At 41.2% G+C, this 22,896-nt stretch overlaps 1 protein-coding gene across 20 annotated transcripts in view; it reads right to left on the bottom strand.

Moving 5' to 3' along the window:
* Positions 1-8,213: 8,213 nt before the first annotated feature.
* adnp2a (ADNP homeobox 2a) overlaps positions 8,214-22,896 on the bottom strand; it is a 44,783-nt gene continuing 30,100 nt past the window's right edge. For all 20 annotated transcript variants that reach the window (XM_068057458.1, XM_068057434.1, XM_068057439.1 and 17 more), the window contains 3 exons: positions 19,100-19,212; positions 17,714-17,803; positions 8,214-14,858 (listed from right to left, as the gene is read on the bottom strand). In XM_068057458.1, coding sequence (XP_067913559.1) covers positions 12,171-14,858; positions 17,714-17,803; positions 19,100-19,207 — 2,886 coding nt within the window. In that variant the 5' untranslated portion in view covers positions 19,208-19,212 and the 3' untranslated portion in view covers positions 8,214-12,170. The remainder of the gene's footprint in view (positions 14,859-17,713; positions 17,804-19,099; positions 19,213-22,896) is intronic.

Below are 22,896 nucleotides of genomic sequence, written 5' to 3'. Positions count from 1 at the left end.
GAGGATGACAGCCAGGTTTATCCTAAGCCATGGGGCAGCCAGGTCAGCAGCTCGCCTCCACCTCAGCTGAAAGTGCAGCGAGAGCACCACGTAGGAAAGATAAGAGCACCTAGCTGCATTTAGGGTTTACAGTTGATTTACATATCTATACATTAAGTTTTCTTCACCTGTTCCTCCTCCTTTTCACTTTAATTCTCTGTGCGCTGTATCTGCACCCTTTCTCCTTTAAGGCACTGAAAGCAGTGAACTAAGCTGGGTCCATTGAGGTCCTCAGTCATGCCACTTGTAAGATTTTTGCGCGTATAGGCAGGATGTTGACTAGCTTTTGACTCACAAGGTAGAGACTCTAGTTTCTTAATCAAGATAGAGAGTTTATTAAGCACAGAAAGAATATACAAACAATACTTAACCAAAGGCAGTAGTTATATAGCAGAGCATAGGACGTCCTCGGTCCTTGCTTCCCGAACTGCTATGGCGCAGTCTTTTTCTTGGTGTTCTGTTCTTGAATTGGTGCACCCCATGTGTCCCAGCCCTGGTCATTTACGGCCCCCTTCTGAAGGTTCCTTCCTTCCATATTAGGTTATCTTCCACCTTAACCTTTTTGATTGATCAGGTATGACCTCACTTTCTAAACATTGTCTCTGCGGATAGCTTGATATCATTGTCCTACACCGGGGAATGTTTGCTATCCCCACCAATATTCCAATCTTGAATGGTCTCTGAATATCTTTACTTGCATTACCACCCTCATGGGGCCTACAAGTCTATCACTTATTGTGACTCTGGGTCTGTCTTAATTGAAATGCAGAATGGGCAGTTACACATCCGGTTTCATTGCAAAGCTATTTCTGCTATTGTTACAGTAAACACAGTCTTCCACCATTTCTCCACTACAGTATACAAATATACATTTCACAATGACATGATTCCTAACACAAGGTCCATAACTTAGTTCTAATTTAATACAGATACATATACAAAGTATAACTATACCTGAACATAACCGCAACATCACTTAAAATCATTCTACTTTAAAACGTAGCATCTCACACGAATTTGTACCAGACCATAACTTGCATGGATTCATCCAACAGACAAAACATGGCAGAAGTTAACCCCTTAGTTCCTATGGTCCCATCGTGAGAGCGAAATGCCAGATGGCATTGATCCCTCATGCATTAGCTCTTTAGGAAGGCATATATTTTCATGGCCTCCTGTCTAATTCGCATTTTCTTTATCATGCCCAATTTTCTTAATTCTGATTTTGGTGTGTGCCTCATCACCAATTGAACAATTACCAAGACATAGGAAATAATCTTGACCCAAGGTGGTATTTGTTTAACCCTATGTCCCACTAGTGGCTGTCATTTTCTATCTCAAGGATTTCCTTTCATTTTGTTGTTGCAGGACATAAAAGTGTTGGATGCATTGATTCTTTGGAATAGGTCGGGCAGATGTTTGGGAAAAGGGGGAATGTCAATCAAATCTACTGCTATATTGATGTAACTACGGAATCGGATCTTGTTTCCTACCTGAGCCGTTAAAGGTCTAAAGCAAAATTCTCCCTTATTTAATTGACACACTAAACTGCCATATGTGTACTCAGTGCAGGTAGTAACAACACCTTCCCTCACTTTGTTAGGTAGAGTGAACAGGGGACTCCTCTCTGCTCACTATTTCCAATGTACAGTTGCAGGGGTCTTTGTTCCAAGTGAATCCACATGCTGGAACAGAGATTTCTACAATATCATATGGACAAACATAGGAGACCCACTCAAGTCAAGGGCAACCCAGGTGGTTCCGTCAAATAGGTAGATATACTTAGGTGGGTTTCAGTACTTAATGTGATTCCTCATTGTTATCTATTCCTTAACAACTGTTACTGTAATTCCAGATTTCCAAAACCAATTCTTCATTCTTTTGCCGCAGTTCTTTAATTCTAAGTTATTGGCCTGCTGTAAGTATTTTTGCTTCAAGTAACAGATTAGACCTGGACTTAAAAGATTCTCCAGCTCTCTCTTTCCCATATCTGTCTTGTGGATAATTCCTAACCCTTCATTCGTCTTCTCTGAACTTTAATCTTGCTCCCTCTGCCTATTACCAGTGTGTTTAATTCAGTTCTAATTGTTTTAAAGTCAGTTTCTCTATAGAATGTGTCACTGCCTTGATAATTGTAAAATGTTTCACTCTACTTGCCATATTAACTATTCACTGTCATGTTGTCAAGTAGGTAAACTTGTCTGAGACCCAGTCTTCAGTGCATTTCAGCACGCATTCTGCATGTTAGTTACTTTACATGTAACATATAACATTTGAACACTTAACACTGGTGTCCCAATATCATGTCACACATTCTTTTGATTAGATCATCAGAGAATCAAGAAAGATTGAAAGGGGAAGGAGTGGAGGAGGTGTCAAGAGCCTTGCTCATCTCGTGCTGCATGGTCCCAATACCTTGGGTAGTGGCCAGAATGTCAAATTCAGTTCTCAAATAAAAAAAACATAGGCAAGGACACAAACCTCCTCGAGAAAGCTATCAATTTACAATTCTTAACTACACTCCTAACTCTTACTAGGAAGTTCTGGACTTCCTAGAAATTATGCACATTAATTTCACAGCTTGAAATCTGATTTGGTCAATTTTTGAATTCCTTTATTAGTTCTTGCATCAGCCAGATTTTATTTCCAATTCCCATTAATTACAATTCTAATTTTGACCCCTACAGAAACTTTACAGTCCATTGCCCAAACAGGAATCAAACAGACCCTGAATGACTATATTGGTGTAGTGGTAGTTCCCACCGACAACACCTTGCTCAGCAACAGTTTATCAGCAGGCATACATGTAGTTTTTTAAAAAAAATTAAAATTATGGTTATCTCCTTAAATTTCAACTAAACTTCCCTTTTGAGTGCTTGGAATAGCAACTCATATCAGCTTGTTTTATCAATTCCAATTTTTAGAAATAATTATCCCCTGGCTTGATGGTTTTAAATGCTGCTTTTACATCAGACAAAAGTGCTTGCATGTGTTTAGAGGTGACAAAAGTTCTCAGATTATATCACCACCTTTTAAAAAAAAAGATAGAGCAAATACATTCCTCAAGCCATGTGCAGACACCAATTAAATCAAATTCCCAATTATTCACAAAATAGAGTCATAGAGAGATACAGTCCCTTCGGCCCACCGAGCCCGTGCCATCCATCAACCACCCATTTATACTAAATCCTACATTAATCCCATATTCCCTACCTATTCGCAAAGACCCAAGACTAATTCTAACTCAGGTGACTGAGCATCCCAAATTCCAATTTACACTATCAAACCTTAAAACTACCCCACTCTTACATGTGTGAATTTATATCTGGATTAAAATTCTGACATTTTATCATAATAACTAGAATGTCACTGTGGCCAATGAAATTCCAGTTTTCAGAACTTAAAAAGGTTTACTTTATTAATTGCATATCCCTTTAGGTCATGTGCATTTAACCCAAAGTGCCAAATCTACGATCACCAGATTGCGAGTCCCAGGGATAATTAAAAAATTAAATATTACAAATGCAGACAGATCTTAAGCAGCTTCCACTCCAGACCACAAAGGGTTAAACAGCTCAGTGCACAGAAGTTAAGATGACACAAAAAAAATCACACCCCCAAACAGGAAAAAAGGTCTTTCATTCACAAATTAGGAAGTTTCCTCTCATACACACTGCAGCCACTCTGGGTCTTTTCAACTTTAACGACTTTATCAATTCAACACAGAACAGAATAGCACATGCGGAGAAAAAAAGAAAATAAATTACATCACTTGTCTTCTTTCTTCAGGCAACTTTACAAATGCCTGTAATAACTAAATAAATAATTAATTCCACAAACAAAAGGAAACCTTCAACATTCTTAGCCCAAAAAACACCCAGCAAAGATTTTGCTGCCTGTTAAGCAGGCTTTCAGTCACAGGAAGATTCTTAAAGGGACAGAACACGACCTCATTTTCCATTCTCCTTTATTTCAACATACCTTTTCCTTCTTCCCATTTAAATGAACTTTGATACAAATATATACAGTACATACATTAAACAACCAACAACCTTAAAACAACATGCAAGACCAGACCACAGAGGGTTAACTAGTCTACAATTCAGTGACAAAAGACACTAAGCAGACACACAAGGGAATCACAGACAGGAGATACTCTTCATTTAAACTTCTCGACATAGCTGCTGAGCTGGATATGAGTTCCAGTGACTATTTCAACTTGAACTCCTTTCCACAACCAATCTGGTTGCTTACACATCGTCCCAAGCTTTACGGTGGGCTATTTTAAATTTCTTTTTCTTCTATCCATTCTCCCTCCTGCGCAATCTACTTTCAGGTTCCAAAATTCTCAATTCAGAGTCCCCGTTTTAATAGTGCCTAACTCGTGGATACAGGCTTGTAAATCATTGAGGCTCGGGGGCTTGGATCTAGATTTAGTTCCCGTCTGCTGTCCTGCTTGATTTAAAGCCTGGGTCTCCACCACAACATTAACAGGAAGATCAGGGGTCTTCACCTGAGTGGTACTTGGAGGCTTCCTCCTTTAAGGAATCCCAATCTACCCGAGGAATCAGCATACTATGCATCACCTAGTGATAGCAGACACAAGAGCTTGCTGTTTCCCCAATTTACTCTCTAACTCCTTGATTTTCAGACAGCACTGTCAGTGGTCTGTCACCCAGTGGGGCTGCTGAAGGGCTGCCCTCAGTGCACGTGAGTCTTCAAACTGCCAGCTAAGTATTTTTCTTCTCCTGACTCATGATATCCAAGTGATGCTTAGTATTTTCAAGGGACTGCATGCAGTCTCTGCCTGTAGAGCAGTAACACAGCTGCTGAATTACTGCTAATATGCTAGCCAGCTGTTGCTGTATCAATCTGACCCCTTTGGCCCTGTACTAATTTGTCCTATTCCTGGACTAACTGGTCATTCCTCTGTGTGCAATATGATGCTGCATAAGATATGAGCTTGAAGGCTCTATCTACCTGCAGCTTCTTTTCATTAACCTGCTCCTGAATAAACTCAACTATGTCCTCAAACAGAATGTGCTTAGTTTTATTTAAACAGTCTGCAAACAGGACCTGTGCATCCTTCATTTTAACTTTACTATCTAGCTTGGCTTGAAAAGCCTCAAACACAGGTTTGTCTGCCATGATTATACTTTTGAAAGACAACTGCTGGCAAACAATAAAATGTACTGGCACGCCCCCGTCACGGGCTCCCCCTCCTAGATCAAATGCTGGCCAGGCAAATGAGTCAGACGCTATCTCAACAAAGACCAGGAGTCCAGTTTTAACTAGTCACCATGTCCCTTCTCTGCGGTGCCAATTGTAAGATTTGTATGTTTAGCAGGATGTTGGCTAGCTTTTGAGCCATAAGGTACAGACTCTGGTTTCTTAAATCAGGATTAAGTTTATAAAGCAAGCATATACAAGCAATACTTAACCAATGGCAGAAGTTATACAGCAGAGCATAGGGTGTCCTCTGTTCTTGCTTCCCAAGCTGCTGTGGTGCTGTCTTCTTTCTTGAGGTGTTCTGTTGACCGTAGGGTGTTCTGTTCTTGAATCGTTGCATCCTAATGTGTCCCAGCATCTGCCATTTATGGCCCCCTCTGACATGTTCCTTCCTTCCATATTAGGTTACCTTCCACCTTAACCCTTTTGATAGGCCATCAAGCTAACTGCAGAGACAATATATAGGTGACCAAAGTCATTGTCCTACACTAGGGAATATTTACTATCCCCATCAACATTCCAGTCTTGAATGGTCTCTAAATATCTTCATTTGCATTACCATCCTCATGAGGCCAAGTCTATCAATTATTGTGACTCTGGGTCTGTCTTATTTAAAATGCAGAATGGGCAGTTATCAAGATATCCAGTCTCAGAGCAAAGCTATTTCTGATATTGTTGTTACAGTAAACATGGTCTTCCACCATCTCTCCACTACAGTATACAAATATAATGACTATTCTAAACACAAAGTCCATAACTTAGTTCTAATCTAATACATTGATACATATACAAAGTATAAATAAGCCCTGAGCACAACCGCAACATCACTTAAAATCATTCTACTTAAAACATAGCTTTTCATGTGAATTTGTATCAGATCATAACTTATAGATTAGTCCAGATAAAATATGGCAATAAAAGCAAAATATTGCAGATGCTGAAAATCAAATAAAGATCAAGAGCATAGGGTCACAGGAAACAGCTCTCTATGGGGGCATCCCGAACCTCCCTTGCACATATCTCATTTGACCTTGCCTGTGGTCCAAATGGTTCCTCATCTTGCATTGCAAGGTCAGCTGTCACCACAGCCTCATCGTCGGTGGAGGTATCACAATCACCGATGCACTCATTTTTCCATACCTCCCCCCTCTGCAAGATAGGTTGTACAGCACACCAACACAATACTAGAGACCGTTACTAGGGCATAATAAAGCACTTCAACGGATTGATCAAGGCACCTGAATTGCATCTTCAGAAGTCCAATAGTCAGCACAATGGTCACTCGTATTGGTCTGTGGCAGGTATTGTACCTCTCCTCTGCATCCATGCATGGGTTCCTCACAGGCATGAATAGCCATGTCTGAAGTGAGTAGCCCTCATCTCCCAGAACCCATCCTTGAAGGCACATGGGGGTCTGGAAAAGCTCAGGTACCAGGGACTGCCGAAGTATGTAAGCATTGTGGCTGCTTCCCAGGAACCTTGCACAAACCTGTATGATCCTCTTTCAGTAGTCACAGATTAGCTGAACTTTGAGCAAGTGGAAACCCTTTATGTTGAAGAAAACTGCTGGCTGGTCCAAGGGGAGCCCTGATGGCCACTCGAATTCAGTCAGTGACACTTTATACTCAGGGAAATTCAATGGTCCTCTCCACTCGATTCTCCAGATCAGCATGGTATCACTTATAGTCGCCGGCCCTATTGAACAGGGCATTGATCACCTCCTTGATGCACTGATGGCCTGCAGACTGAAGATTCCACACATGCCCCCAGTGGATCCCTATAAAAGGATCCAGAAGTATAGAAGTGGTCAACCATGATGATCTTCAGGGCCACTGGCATGGGGCATCCACCAAACCTAGTGCGTCTCAGCTCATTCTGCAGCATGGCGCAGAGATCAGTTATAGCCTACCTGGAGAGCTGCATACCAACATACGAATTAGTAGCAGGTGTAGGCCACTCGGCCCCTCGAGCCTGTTCCGCCATTCAATAAGATCATGGCTGATCTAATTGCAACCTCGACTCCACATTCCTGCCTACCCAATAACCTTTCACCCCCTGACTGATCAAGAATCTTCACCGTCTTCGCTAACGCTGGGACATTTGCAGGAAGTTCAGCCTCGGGTGGTAGACTCTCAGGATCCTGAGGATAGGCTCTTCTGTGCGCATGTGGCTGCTAGCGTGCTCCTCTACACTGGACCTACCAGTTATTTGAGGCATGCCCCCACTGAAGCATGCACGTGCCTCCCTCTGAGCTATCCCTCAACAGGGGCCACAAGGACTGGGTGAATGAGGCTCATTGCAGGTAACCTCTCTCAGAATCCTAGACCTTCCAAAAAGCTGACCCCGTACCTCCAAATGTGCCCGAAGCCTCTCTTTGGAGAGAGTGCTGCTGTCCCATGACCCTGGTGACACCTTCCACCCCTTTCTGTTGACAACTGCCACTGCCCTTTGCACACCACCCTTCCTGCCACCGCACACTGACTCTCCCGATGCCTTCACTGGAGAGCCAGTGCTTACACCCAGTACCTTGCCATTCCCCACCTAATTTCACCATGCAGGGTTCTGAAGCCCGGTGCACTGCTGATAAAGTTTGACATTGCCCGTAGAAGTAGCATTAATTGACCTTTTAAATACATCAATTTGTGTCCCGCTGCCTCATTGTCAGTAGTCTGCCCTCCAAGGTTCCTGCCGCTGGTAAAAATCCAGAAGTGACGCCATGATGTCAGACTTCCATCCAAAGGCAGTCCACTCCAATTTCACCCTCCAGCCTCAAACTTAGCAGGCTGGTAAAATTCTGGCCGACAAGACAGCTCAATTTACCTACTTCAATTATTTCATATTGCAAGAAAATGGCTGTACAAGAGTGGAAAAAAAATTGATGACCAAAAACCACAGAAATGCAAAAAAGGAATTTTAACTTTTTTTTTTATTTTGTACTTGGGCAAAATTCAACTACTCACAATGAATATAAAAAGGCCATAAAACCCCAAACCCTAATATAGTACTTCATAAAAAGGTCTTCCACTCTGGGAAGAAAGGTCATTTTACAAAACAATCACTGCACAAATACAGAAAAATGTTTTAAAAAAGTATTTTGTATTACTATGTACAAATAATTACATCACTTTAACAAGCTGCACAAAAAAAAAATCAATCGGTCAACACAACATAGAAGCTGTATGTACCACAAGCACCTTTTCAAACTGAATATACATCAACTATGTGAACAAACTAGGACAAAACATATCTGGTGTACAACAAACCAGTCATCAACAAGTGAAAACAAATGACAGCTTAACCAGCTTATATGAAGAGCCAAATGCTGGAGGTGCACACAAATAGAACATGTATGTTCAGTAATATGCACCCTTTCTAAAAATGCAAAACTTGTCTATTTAAGTAACAAAACCAGTGTAGGAACATTCGGTCTTGAGCATCACCACTAAAGTACATTTAAGAAAGCTTTTGCTATTCCGAAAGACTAACATTGCTTTATGGATATCCTGTGTTTAAATATATCAAAGTAAAAAGTAGTCATCAGACCAATCTAATGTGAGGATCTTAAATCTCATTTTGTTCAAAACTTAAATTTTAAAAATGGTCCTACCATGTTACCATGGAAAACACTAATTTTCCCTTCCATACAGAAAAGAATTTAAATGCGTTTTAGGGAGGATACATATGGGGTTTATCTGCTAAGTAGGGAAAAAGGCATAAAGATCATTAAGTTACAAAGCCATGTAACCATGAAAGAAACTGCACTAAAGTGATTCAATATAAAGGCTATATATTAAAAGTAAGCCAAGTACATGGCAAATAGTTCACTTAGAAAACTTCTTGAACCTATAAGAATGGGTTCAACTACTGTTTAATCAGATAGGCCAAGTCAAAGTTCACGGTGTTGATTATCAATTCATAGTGATTAAAGACAATTTGAAAACATGTCATTTATAAATCAGAATGCAATTACAGACAAACCAAATATGCTCATCTCAGTTCTCCTTTATTTTCTCCACTGCCAGCTGATGCTCTATCTTGGATTATATTCCACACAATTTATAACTCATGTTTCATCTGGTACGTATCTTGCTAACCACCTCCTTTTACTCCCATACTCCCTCCACAAAACTCATCTGGCTACATTATCTGATCTAAAGGTGGCACAGTACACAACGTGAATCAAGCTGATGCATAATGATATAAAAGGTAAAACTCAGCAGAATATAGATTCATACCCAGGATCACTGATGCCATTCTTTAACAGGCAGAGTTGCTGGAAGGAGGGAAAGAAAAGTCAACAATGCTGGAAAAATAAAAATTATTTGGCATGCCATAGAAAGGCTTTGATCTAATATTTATGTAGAGATAGTCAATATTTGATGGATATAGAGATGGTCAATATTTCTCTACTACATATACCATATTTTCAATTTCCCTTCCAAACTCAATCTTGTTTGTGGAAGAAAGATGTACATGAAATAGGTAAAGCAAAACCTTTCCTGGATCTGTGAAGAGATGTTTACAGGCATTTATTTGGAAAGAAAAAAAAATGAAAAATTGGAGCGAATAAAAGATAGCGATTTAGTGGTTACAAATGATAATTTGATGTGCTTTTAAAATAAGACAGGTACTATAATTTGTTTCTTTTCCTCCATTAGGCATTACTCGTGACTAGCAGCAGTTGTGTACTCTGCCACTGCAAAGATCTCTACTACTTCTAATCAACAACTCAGCCTGGAGAAATGAACCAAACAAGGCAAATGCAAGTCAGTGCGTCTGAAAACTGAAGAGTACTCACATAAAAATGAAGGAATCCATACAGCAATGTTGCTGATATGTGCCACTTGAAAAGCATCACTAACTTCAAGTGAGTGACACACAACTTTGCATCATCTCTTGATCAGAAATCAAATGCTTAACTATCAGGTTACAAAAAGTGAATTGGATTTAGCAATTTACAGTAAATTGAACAAAATTAGAAGTTGATTTAAGCATGTCGCACAGTCAGAAGAGTAAAATTTTGCAGTATTTCTCAAAAACTAGTTTTAAATTCTTACCTCGAGGTAAGATTGCAAACTTTGCAGGGCTTGTGAAAGGAAAGTCCACGTGCAATGACTGTATTTGTGACAATTCCAAGCTCACCTTTATTGAACACTACTAGGTGCAATTTCCAATAGTTGAAAAAAGTATCCTTGTAAGAGCAATTGAGACAATAAAGGAGCACAAGATTCATTTAATTAGGAAACCACAAATGAATCTGCTCAGATTTAAATTGATAGAAAGCCAGAACCTATTGTAACTAGGGTCTGCAGCAGAGCGGAAAAGATTTCAGATAACTTTTTAAAAAGATGGTGGAAGGAAGTGTTATTTGTTTAAATTAATGTTACATGAGCTTGGATGGAGCTTTTGCTAGCTGCAAAATGTACCTATCAGTTTGCTGTAGGCCAACTGTAAGCATAATTTTCTTGCCCTTAAATTTGTATTCAGGAATGATATACATTACAGACCAAAACACAATAAGCAGTCTTCAATAAAAAAAAACACCAACTTCCAACAGCATTTAGAAGCAAGATTTGAGATTATGTATCCTTCTCTGGCATCTACACTAAAAGTCAAGATCACACATTAATAACAAGCTAACCATTCATTTTGAAATATTCAAACGTGCAGTCTAGCGATCAGACAGCACTCATTTGTTATTTATTTCCTCCACTCCTGTACATTTATTAGATTATCTAGTGCAGAGGCAGTACAATAGCAGGTATCAAATCAGTTTGCAAAAGGTGTTTAACATTAGAATTGACAGGTGAGGGTAAAAAAAAAAAACAGCTCATGCTTTACAGTACAAATTCAAAAAAAAGATTTTAAAAACCCAATGCAACAGACATTGCTCTTTGAATTAACAATCCTCTGATTCCTTTTGCTCACAGGTGCAAACTGCTCCGAAAATTTGCTCTTTATTGCATCATATTTAAAATTATAACCTCAACACCTGAATTACCTGCTGCAACAGCTCTTGTTTTCATTGAATATTTATGAAAGTACAAGTGATTGGATAACAAAATTAGTTTAGGGGATTAAATGATTACTACAGCTTACTAATTATGGGGCAGCGAGAGAGATTTGATGATTAGTGACTGGGGTTGAATGCAAAATTGTATTGGAGAAAAGTAGATGAAAGGAGATAAAAGGCAGCTTCTAAAGCCATTAATGATCCTATCAAATGAGCAAAGTAATGTTAATGCAAAGAGGCAAAAGCTATGCCAAAAGCAACTTTGCACCAAGCATGACCAAATTTGTAGTATTTTTCTCACCCTTTTGTATACAAACATTTCAAAGCAATTTTTCCAGACAATGGAGGAGACTTCCACATCAACCAAGTTTTAAAAAAAAAATAAGAATCACAATGCAGAGAGATTGCCTTGCTAATTTGGATGAGCAAAGATCACAGGATTGTACATTATCCTGTAGCAACATACTGGCAGTATAACATCTCATGTATCGTTGCCTAATACCAACAAATTCCTTCTGGCTTTTATATACAAGGTTACATATTTCTGCAAACCACTGAGAAACCAGACAGCATACTAAGTGGTTTTAAATAAACAGGACAACATTTTTAGCTTTAAGTAGGATTTAAGTTAAACATTTCCATTTAGGTTTATCTTGGCCTCTGGTTTCCAACCACAAGGAATATGAGCCAAAGTGTGGAACAAAAGGCACACCTCTCCTAAAAATCAAAATGATCTGACCATTTGTTCTTCTACTTTGATTGTCTAAGAGCACGAATGGCTCCCTGTATTTAACCCACACAATCAATTTGTGGGCCACCTCTGCCATCACTTCTGTTCGTTCATCCTGCCTATGCAAGCCGGTGCAAACCTTGGCAGCTGTTTTCCCAATCAAATCGTGCCCAGTTTTAGATTGTGCTTTACTTTCCTCAATTCAGACATGTTGAATCCTAAAAGCACAGATGGTTTGCACTTCATTGCTTTCAAGCACAGCCTTTGTTTTGAGCCAAACTCAAGAGCAACATCGCTCTTCCACAGCCACAAGATTGAAGATAGCATCTCAATCTCTTTATTACTAGGGTATGGTTGCTTGTGAAAGTAGTCAAGTAAGAACAGCTTCCTTTCTTCATACGAGCGATCCTCAAAGCCTTTTGGAACCAGTGCCAAGATTGTAGATGGGTCTGGTAATGGTGAAAAGCATGAAGTGTTTGCAGCGTCATTCAACACCAAAGGGGAATCTTCATATTTGCTTTCTATCACATCAGCCTTTATTCGTTTAGGAGGAGGCAATGCCACATTTTTTTTATCCCCACTTGAAAGTTCATTCTTGTACTTCTTGGCATTTTCTGGAAACTCACGCTTTGATTGACCACCACTTTTTGGAACAATGTTACTTTGCTGTGTATTAAGGCCTCTACAATGCAACAGATGAAGAAATAGCGTTGAAGTGGTCATGCTATCTGCGTACACACCAAGACAGTGAATGCACTTGAAAGCTGGTATTTTCAGCAGTGGATGAATCATAGATGCTACATGGTGATCTTCTTGCAAATGGTTTTCATATTTTGAGTTTGAAAAGCGTTTTGAACAAAAGGGACATTTTGAACTTTGGGGTTCTTCTATTACAGAATCATTCACATTAATTTCTTCTTTTTGCCTGCATACCTCAATTACTAAAGGTGCATGAGGAGAAGACATTTTGTTTGGAATAAGTGTCAAGTGAATATCATTAGGGCCCATTTTAGCTTCTGGCAACTTAATAGTTAAGTTAAAACTGCCACCATTTATTTGGTTGGCAGTTGAAACTCCATCTTTATCATTTTCAACAGATTCAAATCGGAGTCCAGCATGCAAGGCCTTCACGTGTTCTGCAAATTTTCCGAGGTCGTGGAATGTCAAAGAGCAGAACAAACAAGTCAGGCCATGCATTAGTAAGTGAGAAAATATTATATTGTTATCCACATAGCTTCTACAGAAAAGACACTTACTTACGTGAGCACGTACTCTCTGCAAGTAAGTAGCACAGGCTACAATCTTCTCAGGTTTATCAGAACATTGCTCAACTTCATGTGCTGTTGCAACATGATTATCATAAGCACTCAGTGGCAGCAATGCACTGCACACTGAGCAACTCTTCCACTGTTGAGCCTTGGTATTTTGTGCAGTCGAATCTACAGCAAATGCAGGCACTGGTGCACTCTGTTTCTGCCCCACTGCTGCAGATGTAACTGTAATTACATGGGAGGATCCTTTCATTTGTTGTTGAGACACAGAATTAATATTATTTGTTTGGGAAATATTAAGTGGCGCTTGTGTTGTAGAAATCACTCCAGGTTTGTTACCTGTTATACCATCTGACATAACAGGCAAAGAAAAGTGAACTGGAGTTAGTGTGTATGCAGGTACGCTGTTGATTTGTTTGCTGCTCTGGATTAAATGTCTCACTGTCTGCGAACTGGTTGACAGGACATTTCCTGGAATATTGTTTCTTACTGTATGGTCCATGGTTAATCCTTGTGGCATTAAAAATGCCTGAGGAATGCCTGGACCCATTGCTCGGATTGTAAGGTTATTCTGGGTGACTTGAAAAGTCGCAGACACAAGGTTAACGTGTGCTGTTTTTGGAGCACCTCCAGGACCAGTTGTGGCTACAGTTGCTGGAATTACATTGTTTAGTAAATGGAAAGAATTCATGTTTGGCCTTAATGATTCCAAAGTTATTGGCTTAATGTTTTGAGGAAGTGCCAATACATTAATTGCCTGTTGCACAGGTGTTGTTACAGGTGATCTCACACAGGAAGTTGCTGGCACAGGTGGGGTGATATTGGCTGTTGATTTCACAGATGAAAGTACTGGTCCAATTGGTCTGACATTGAAGTCGACTGTATCGGCACCCACACAGGAAAGCACGTGGCCGATTAGTTTGGCATTAGGTGGTGAAACTGTTGATTCCACACTGGGAGGCACTGGCAGAGAAGCCTTGCTTACCTGAGGCTTAGGAGCAATGTGTAGCCTAGGTCTCATCTCGGTTATATGTCCAACTGTAGCTTTTACCGGACCTTCCACTTCCTTATGTCTATCCAGAATGTGATATAGTAAGGCATCATAGGTGACCATTTTCATTTGGCATCCTTTACAAAAATATTTATATACAGAAAGTACGACCTGTTCTTCTACCTGACCAATGTAAGTATTTACCAAATTGCCAAAGTGTGATAGAAAAACATGTTTCTTTATAGCATACAATGATACATCTTTGTATGAACATACTCTACAAAAATAAACCGGTTGAACTAGGTTTGACATTTTCCCCTGAAACACCTTGGGCTGCGTCTGCCTTACTTGATCTGTATTCACATGGTTAGCAATACTGTGCGCTTTCCGAGAATCAGAATGGAATATTTTGACATGTTTCTTCATGCTCTTGGGATGAGAGATAAATGTGCAATTAGGACAACTAACCATCAGTTCCACATCCATTTCATCTTCATGGGAACATCGCATATGACTCTTGTAAGCAGAAATAAATTTTGTTGAAAAATCACACAGGCTGCAGCAATATGGTTTTGCTCGGTAGGCCTGCAAACAAAAATAAAATGCATTTTTAAAATGGACCAGAAATAAGAGATTTGCATTTATTCTGATTTGCATTTACATAGCATCTTTCAGAACCTCATGACATCCCAAAGCACTTTCCAGCCATTGAAGTACTTTTGAAGTGTAGTCACTGTTGTAATGGAAGAACCATGCAACCAAACTGCACACAAGATTCCACAAGCACCAAAGTGATAAACAATTGGATCTTTTTTTAATGTTAGTTGAGGGATAAATACTGGCTAGGACTCCTGAGAACTCACTTGCTCTTCTTCAAATAGTGCCGTGGGATCGTTTACATCCATCCGAGGGGGCAGACTTGGTTTAATGTCTCATTTAAAAGATGGCACCTTCGACAATGCAGCACTCCTTCAGTACCATAAAAACCAGGAAACCCCAGATGTGCGCTGTTACTGGATCCTAACTAGGGTTGGGAGTAGGGAAAGCCAGGACACACTCTCCTCCACTACTGATCGCTATCCAGCAAACAGAAGTAGAGGTACATTTTTTAAAAATGTCAGATTGATCGCTGACTACCCTGTGACCATCATGGCTCACAAGTACATAATGGTCACTTGACAAGAGCTGACTGGCACCCATGAAACTATAACCTAAAACAGGAAATCATCTTTACATCAATTAGAAGTAAATTGCCAAGAAAATAAATGTTTGGAATCCTCTGTCTCCACTCCCCACCCATTCAGAATTCAAAGTATATAGCAATTTTCAGCTAAAAATAAATCAGTGCAAATTCCTTAGTGTTAATATCTCATTATCAAGATGTTCTACCATGGAATCTTTGTATTTCCCTATACAAATATTAGTCAACATTCTTGAACATAAATAGGAGCAGGAGTAGACTATATGGCTCCTCGAGCATGCTCTGCCATTCAATACAATTGCGGTCAGTCTTCTGCCTCAACTCCACTTTCCTGCCTGTTCCCCAAATCCCTCGATTCCCTGAGACGCCAAAAATCTGTCTACCTTAGCCTTGAATATACTCAATGATGGAGCATTTTACAAACCGCTGGGATAGACAATTCCAAAGATTCACAATGCTCTGAGTGAAGAGATTTCTCCTCATCTGTGCTGAATGGTTAACCCTTTATCCTGAGACTGTGCCCGCATGTGCTAGACTCCCCTGTGAAGGCTAGTACATTCTTCCTTACATATGGAGACCAAAACTGCACACACTACTCCAGGTGTGGTCTCACCAAAGCCCTGTACTATTGTAACAAGACTTCCTTATTCTTGTACACCAATCCTCTTGCAATAAAGACCAATATGCCATTTGCATTCTTCACTGCTTGCTGTACCTGCATGCTAACTTTCTGCATTCCTTGTACAAACACACTCAAGTCTCTCTGGACATCTTAGAAGTTTGAGGCCTTTTAAAAAATATTCCAGTTTTCTATCCTTACTACTAAACTGAATAACCTCACACTTCTCCACATTATATTCCATCTGTTACCTTGTTGCCCATTCGCTTAGTTACAGACAGTTCCCCCCTTTACACCTCAACTGTCCGAAGACTGTGTGTTTTTAACAAGTGTTTTAACCTGAGTGTTCTAATGGTCAACAAACAGACAAATGACAGGTTTTCATTTTCTCCCAAGTTTAAAAGATAAATGTTTATTAACACCACCACCAACTCTCACACTTATACAGACAAACACACATTCAAGAATAGAGATTATAAAGATAACATGCTTTAGGTCTGATAATTTGTAAAAAGTTCTCTTTTAAATTTGCTTTTCCCCCCAAAGTGAAGACTTGAAACGATGCAGGCCTGCAATCTTTTCCCTTGTTCACTGAAGAAAGACTTGAGAGTTTCAGGAAGATGGATGCACAGTTGCAGACTGCTCTCGTTACATTCCAGCCAAAAGGTCAATGGCAAAGTCCTGATACGCTTTCTGAGGTAGGGAGTTCAAAGCCAAACTCCAACCTCTGCCTACATATAACTTAAAGATGGTGATCTTCGGCAGGGTCCTTCCTCTTCACTGGAATAGATGGAATCTTCAATTTTGAACTAAACTGAATTAACCAACACCGATTCCGCTCCAATTGTTCCAGAATGTGCTGCCACAATCCTTTTCTCCTGATTTGTCAGTTTGTATCCAGGCCACTTTGGTGCACCTCACGTCTGTTTGGGGTTGTTTCACAAGTTCATTACATAGTTCATAATTTCTCCCTGCGTGAGCATGACACTTAACCTGTCAATAACACTTTGCAACTGACCTCCTCACAGCTTACATTCCCACCTAGTTTTGCATCAGCAAACTTGGGTACATCACTCTTTGTCTCCAAGTCATTAATATAGATTTTAAATAGCTGATGCACCACGCTGATCCTTGAGCTACTCCACTAGTTACAGCCTGCCAACTTGAAAGAGACTTGTTTATCCCTACTCTGCTTCCTGTCCATTAACCAATCCTCTGTCCACACTAATATATTACCCCCAACTCCATGCACCCATATCTTGCACATTACCTTTTTATGTGGCATCTTAACAAACAAACAGTGACTTTCTTCAGCTTTCAAAAAGCAAATTTTTTGCCCAAAAGGATCTTAAAGTTGGTTTCACAGAGATTTAAGCTTCATATATTTAGCATCAAGAACCCAGATTGTATCTTTACTTTTATGCTCACTTATTATGACATGGTATCAATTAAGAGGATAAACACTGATGACTGCTTACTAAACTTCTCCCAAACCTCAATAAAGCACATTGCAACTTTTATCTGTTAGACGCAAGATATGGCACAAAAGTTGTATTAGGAAAATGAATCCATGCGTTTGTTAACTGCATGAATTAAATCTCAAGCAAATACTCCGATTACCTTGGACTTTTTACTTGGTTGCCATATTGAAAAGTCAGTCCATGATGTGTTCTTCATGTAGTAGTCCCCTGGATTATGACTTTTAAATTCCTGTGAACATATAAACATTTTATGCTTGTAGCACATTGGCATTTACAGAAAAATGCACAAAACATTTCTGCAGTTAAGTATTCAAAATGTTTATCATGCAAGAAGGGTCTTTCTCAATCTAGAGTGCATATCAAGGAGAGCACTAGTTAAGTTGATTGCTTGCTTACTTACTGTACACCGAGATCAGTTTTGAGCTAACAGTACAAGTTAACAAATAACATTTCAAAAGAGTTTTCTGGCACCACATTCAATGTGAATCGGGATTAGTACACAGGCACAGAAAAAGCCAGGAGACTTTCGGAAATGGACACATTCAGCAGAAGAGATAAAAAAAAGTGGAAATGCCGCCCCCCACCCCCACCTTCAGCAGCCAAGTTATTTGTTGATCAGCTTGACACTCTTCCCTGAAGCTCATTATATTGGCATTTTGCCAGCTTAGGAAGACTACAACATATATTTTACTGTGTGAAGTCAATATTAGTATTTGAGCACTTGTATGTACATGGAAAACTTAAACATAAAGGACAAAACAAAATCCCAGACAAATATTTACATCTATGGCATGGCAGCACTGTGGAGTCCACAAAAACAAAGGCCACAGAGGTCAATTCGCTGACATTCAGACCAGTTAGAACCACAGCAAGGGCTAATAAGACCTAAAAAATGGTCTACCCATTTCAATGCAATCTACTGAAGTTCCACTCACTAGGAGTCCTGAAATTATTCACATTACAATCCTACCAGCATCTCCTACAGCAATATTGATCCACCACCACCTTCCCCCAACCCCTCACAAAATCTAATCAGGTCAGATGTTACAAATTCCTTATGTTGAGGTATAGTAATAAACTGGTGCATACTCAAAATATCTATTCAAACCCCCACACTGTTGACATTTCCAATTCAGCTTCCCTTCTAGAATGACAGACCACTACGCCAGCTCAGGCATAATAATGCAGAGTAGAACCACAACTAGTCTTTGAGGTGGGTAGGGAGGAGAAGGGGAAAGAGAAAAGTGGGGGTATAAGTTAAACAGGGCATGCAACCTACAATCATAACCAAACATCCTCAAACAATTGATGTTCCACAGATCTTCTAGATCATCTGTCTGTCCTTTAAGGAGTGTGGTCCAGACTAAAGAGTGAAAAATGGTTTGAAAATACTCAATTGGACCACTTATGGAAAAAGATTCCCAATTTTATTTTTGCACAATTCACTAACATTACGAACACTTCACAACTGTGTGAGAGATTGTTACATTCTTGTTAGTTTCTACAAGTACACCTTGCCACATACCTCCAATAGTTCCTTACAGTATTCCAGGCCAATATCAGACAGGATTCTCTTTACCTTCTTTCTGGATTTCCTGATGGTTTCCAGCTTGGTTAAAGGAAGCTGATACATTTTTACTGTTATTGAATAAACAAAGGAAATCAGGTCAAGGTAAAAAAAAAGTAAACCACCATATTAATCTCTGCAAGAAATAAAGGGACTGCTCGGCACACAGTTAGAACTATATCCTTCTCACTTCTGAGACATGGGTCCCAAGCCAGCCCTGTTCAATAGGGTGGAAGCAACAACACCTCCCACCCTCCACCCCCAACCAATTGCAACGGCCTAAATGAATTCACTCTCTTGGCTTAGTTGTTAATCAGTGCAGGTGTACAGCACAAGTTTTCAAGTTAGCAATTTCATTCAGCAAACTGCTGTTGGAAATTAACTTCAAAAATCATCACACTGGTACAGTAAGAAAAACTCTTCAGGTTGGGTGTAATGCACACTGTTGTGCCACTGAAATACTTTCTGCCCATGAACCAAACCTGGGAGCATTATACAGAAAACATGGGCGAGAAGTGCTTCGATCCTTCACACCATGGGTGCCCAACTTTTGGCCTATTTGTCCTACATAGGGGGCCAGTGAGCAAATTTTGGAAAGATAAAAGCATTCGAAATTTATTTTATCAAAACGAAAAATGTGCATTTTTGTGAACAAGCATTAAATGAGAAGACAATTTATTAATTTACTATGTTGAACACGATTTAGCAAGATACCTGGCAATGACTACTTGTGCAAGCAAAAACAATGTCTGCCCGCATAGCCGTTATAGTGATGCAGAGTATTCCAGATGGATGTCTTTCTGACAGGAGTAATCAGTCTCCCCCTCCCCAGCTCTCTCTCCCCCACCACCCGCACCTACCCCACTCTCCTTACACCCTCCCCCAACCTCACATCTGGCTCTCCCCCTTCTTCTCTTCCACCCCCTCAATCACCTCTGGCTCTCCCCCTTTCACTTCACCTCTGGCTCTCCCCCTTCTCCTCCTCCTCTCCCAGGCTCTAGCTCTCCCCCTTCACTTCTGGCTCTCCCTCCATCCCCTCACTTCTGGCTCTCCTCCTTTTCTTAACCCCCCCCCCCCCCCCCCCACCCCCCCACCCACCCCTGGCTCTCCCCCTTCTCTCCCGTTCCCTTTCCCCACCTCTGGATCTCCTACAACCAGCCCCCCCCCACCACCCCCAAACCTCTGGCTCTCCCTCCATCCCCTCACTTCTGGCTCTCCCCCTTTTCTTAACCCCCCCCCCCCCCCACCCCTGGCTCTCCCCCTTCTCTCCCGTTCCCTTTCCCCACCTCTGGATCTCCTACAACCAGCCCCCCAAACCTCTGGCTCTCCCCCATCGCCTCTCCAGCCCTGCCCCTCACAACCTCTGGCTCTCCTCCTCCTCTACTGCCATCCACACCCCCACCCCCCCAAAAAACCTCTGGCTCTCCTCCTTCTCCCCCCACCCCACCTCTGCCTGTCCCCCACTCCCCGTCTGTCCCCCGCCCCGCCCCCCCCCCCCCCCAAGGCTCGCCTTCACTTTAATCAGCATGCTGATCACAACTACTGTCTCTGTCGTGACCCGCTCCACTCATTAACCTGCAGGGTCGGATCACTGAGCCATAGCCAATCGCCACGCAAGCATTGCTCTGTGGGAGTTGTCACCCCAGATTATGGTTCCGTCCATAGGGACCAGTGGGACTACATTTCCCAGCAGGAGCTCACTCGCCAAAATCAGCAGGGGTGGCCGACTGTCAGTCACAAAAACTTTGACGGGTCGGAAAAAATTTCTCATCCCTGAAGCTGAAAGAAATGGCCGAGGGCAAAAACTGCACAGCAAAGAGGAGGAATGGCCGAATACAGTTTACATCCACGGGTCAGATGAAACTTATGGCAGGCCGGATTCTGGCCCATGGGCCGTATGTTGGACAACTCCGCTTTACACTGATGGACATAAAATTATTGGACTTAAGTATACTAGTGCATCCTCCCTGACATTCCACTCATTGTCAGATATTTCAATCTCATCTTCATCTTACTGTTTCTCTCAGCTTTTTCTATCCACGTGTGGGGCTCCCTCTCTCCCTTACTGGTCTTTTCACTTCTATGTTTAGGTCTTTTCATATAGTTGGGGGTGGAGGCAAGATTGTACGTGGCAGGAAAAGAAGATGGCAGATGGCATGTAAGGAAAATGAGCCACTGATGGTGGCAAACTGCATTTTGCAGTGGGGGTTGTAGGGAAAATGCAGCTTGTCCTCTTCAGCAGCTTTCTTTTCACACCACACTCACTTGCCTCAAATGGGGCTGTGGGCCATCGGCAGCAACAGAATTGCATTCCACCACAATCTGTAACCTCATTGTCCGCATATCCCTCACTATACTATGACTGTCAAGCAGGGGATCAACCCTCATTCAATGAGGAACGTAGAAGAGCATGCCAGGAGCAGCATCAGGGGTACTTGACACTGAGGTGCCAACCTAGTGAAGCTACACATGAATATGTGCATGCCAAGCAGCATGCTGCAGACAGAGCCAAATGATCCAACAACCAACTGATTCGATCAAAGCTCTGCAGTCCTACCACATCCAGTCATAAATGGTGGTGGACAATTAAACAACTAGTGGGAGGAGGCAGCTCCAGCAGCATTCCATCTGCAATGATGGAAGAGCTCAGCACTCAAGTGCAAAAGTCAACGATGAAGCCTTTGCAACCATCTTTAGCCAGAAGTGCCGAGCGAATGATCCATTGCAGCCTCCGTGATCCCCACAATTACAGAAGCCAGTGTTCAGCCAATTCGATTCACTCCACATGATAACAAGAAATGGCTGAATGCACTGGGCACAAAGGCTATGGCCCAACAACATTCCAATCTAATTCTGAAGACTTGTGCTCCAGTACTAGCCATACTTCTAGCCGAGCTGCTGCAGTACAGCTACAACAATGATGTCAACTGAAAATGCGAAAAAATGCCCAAGCTGTCCTATCCACAAAAAGGAGGACAAGTCCAATCTGGCCAATTACTGTCCCATCAGTCTACTCTCTAACATCAAAGTAAGGGAAGGTGTTGTCAACAGTACTATCAAGTGCACTTACTCACTCACTGCTGCCTAATTTGGTTCTGTCAGCCCTACTCTGCGCCATACCTCATTAGTCTATATTTGGACCAAGGATATAAACAGCTTAACTCAAGAGATGAGAGTAACTGCCTGCGACATCAAGTCAGCATTTGTCTTTGAGTACTGGCAAAACTGAAGTCAATGGGAATCAGCAGGAAAAACTCGCCACTGGCTGGAGTCATGCCTAGCACACAGGAAGATGGTGGTGGTTTTTGGAGGCTAAGCATCTAAAGCCTAGGACATCACTGCAGGAGTTCCTCAGGTTAATGTCCTTGGTCCGTCCATCATCAGCTACTTCAATGACCTTCCCTCCATAAGGGCAGAAATAAGGATGTTTGATAATTGCAATGTTCAGTTCCATTTGCAATACCTCACATAATGGACAGAAAAACAAATGGGAGCAGGAAGAGACCATATGGCTTCTTGAGCCTGCTCCGCCATTCAATATGATCAAACTTCTGTCAACTCCACTTTCCTGCCTACTTCCCATATCTGTTGATTCACAGATCAAAAATCTGTTTGTCTCAGCCTTGAATATACTCAACAATGCAGTTTCCAAACGTCTGGGGTAGACAATTCCAAAGATTCACAACCCTCAGTGAAATAATTTCTCATCTCTGTCCTAAATGATCATCCCCTTATCCTGAGACGTGCCCCATGTT

This window comes from Heterodontus francisci, chromosome 2, assembly GCF_036365525.1.
Source record: "Heterodontus francisci isolate sHetFra1 chromosome 2, sHetFra1.hap1, whole genome shotgun sequence".
Classification (NCBI taxonomy): Eukaryota; Metazoa; Chordata; class Chondrichthyes; order Heterodontiformes; family Heterodontidae; genus Heterodontus; species Heterodontus francisci.
This window is presented reverse-complemented; position numbering and strand designations above follow the sequence as displayed.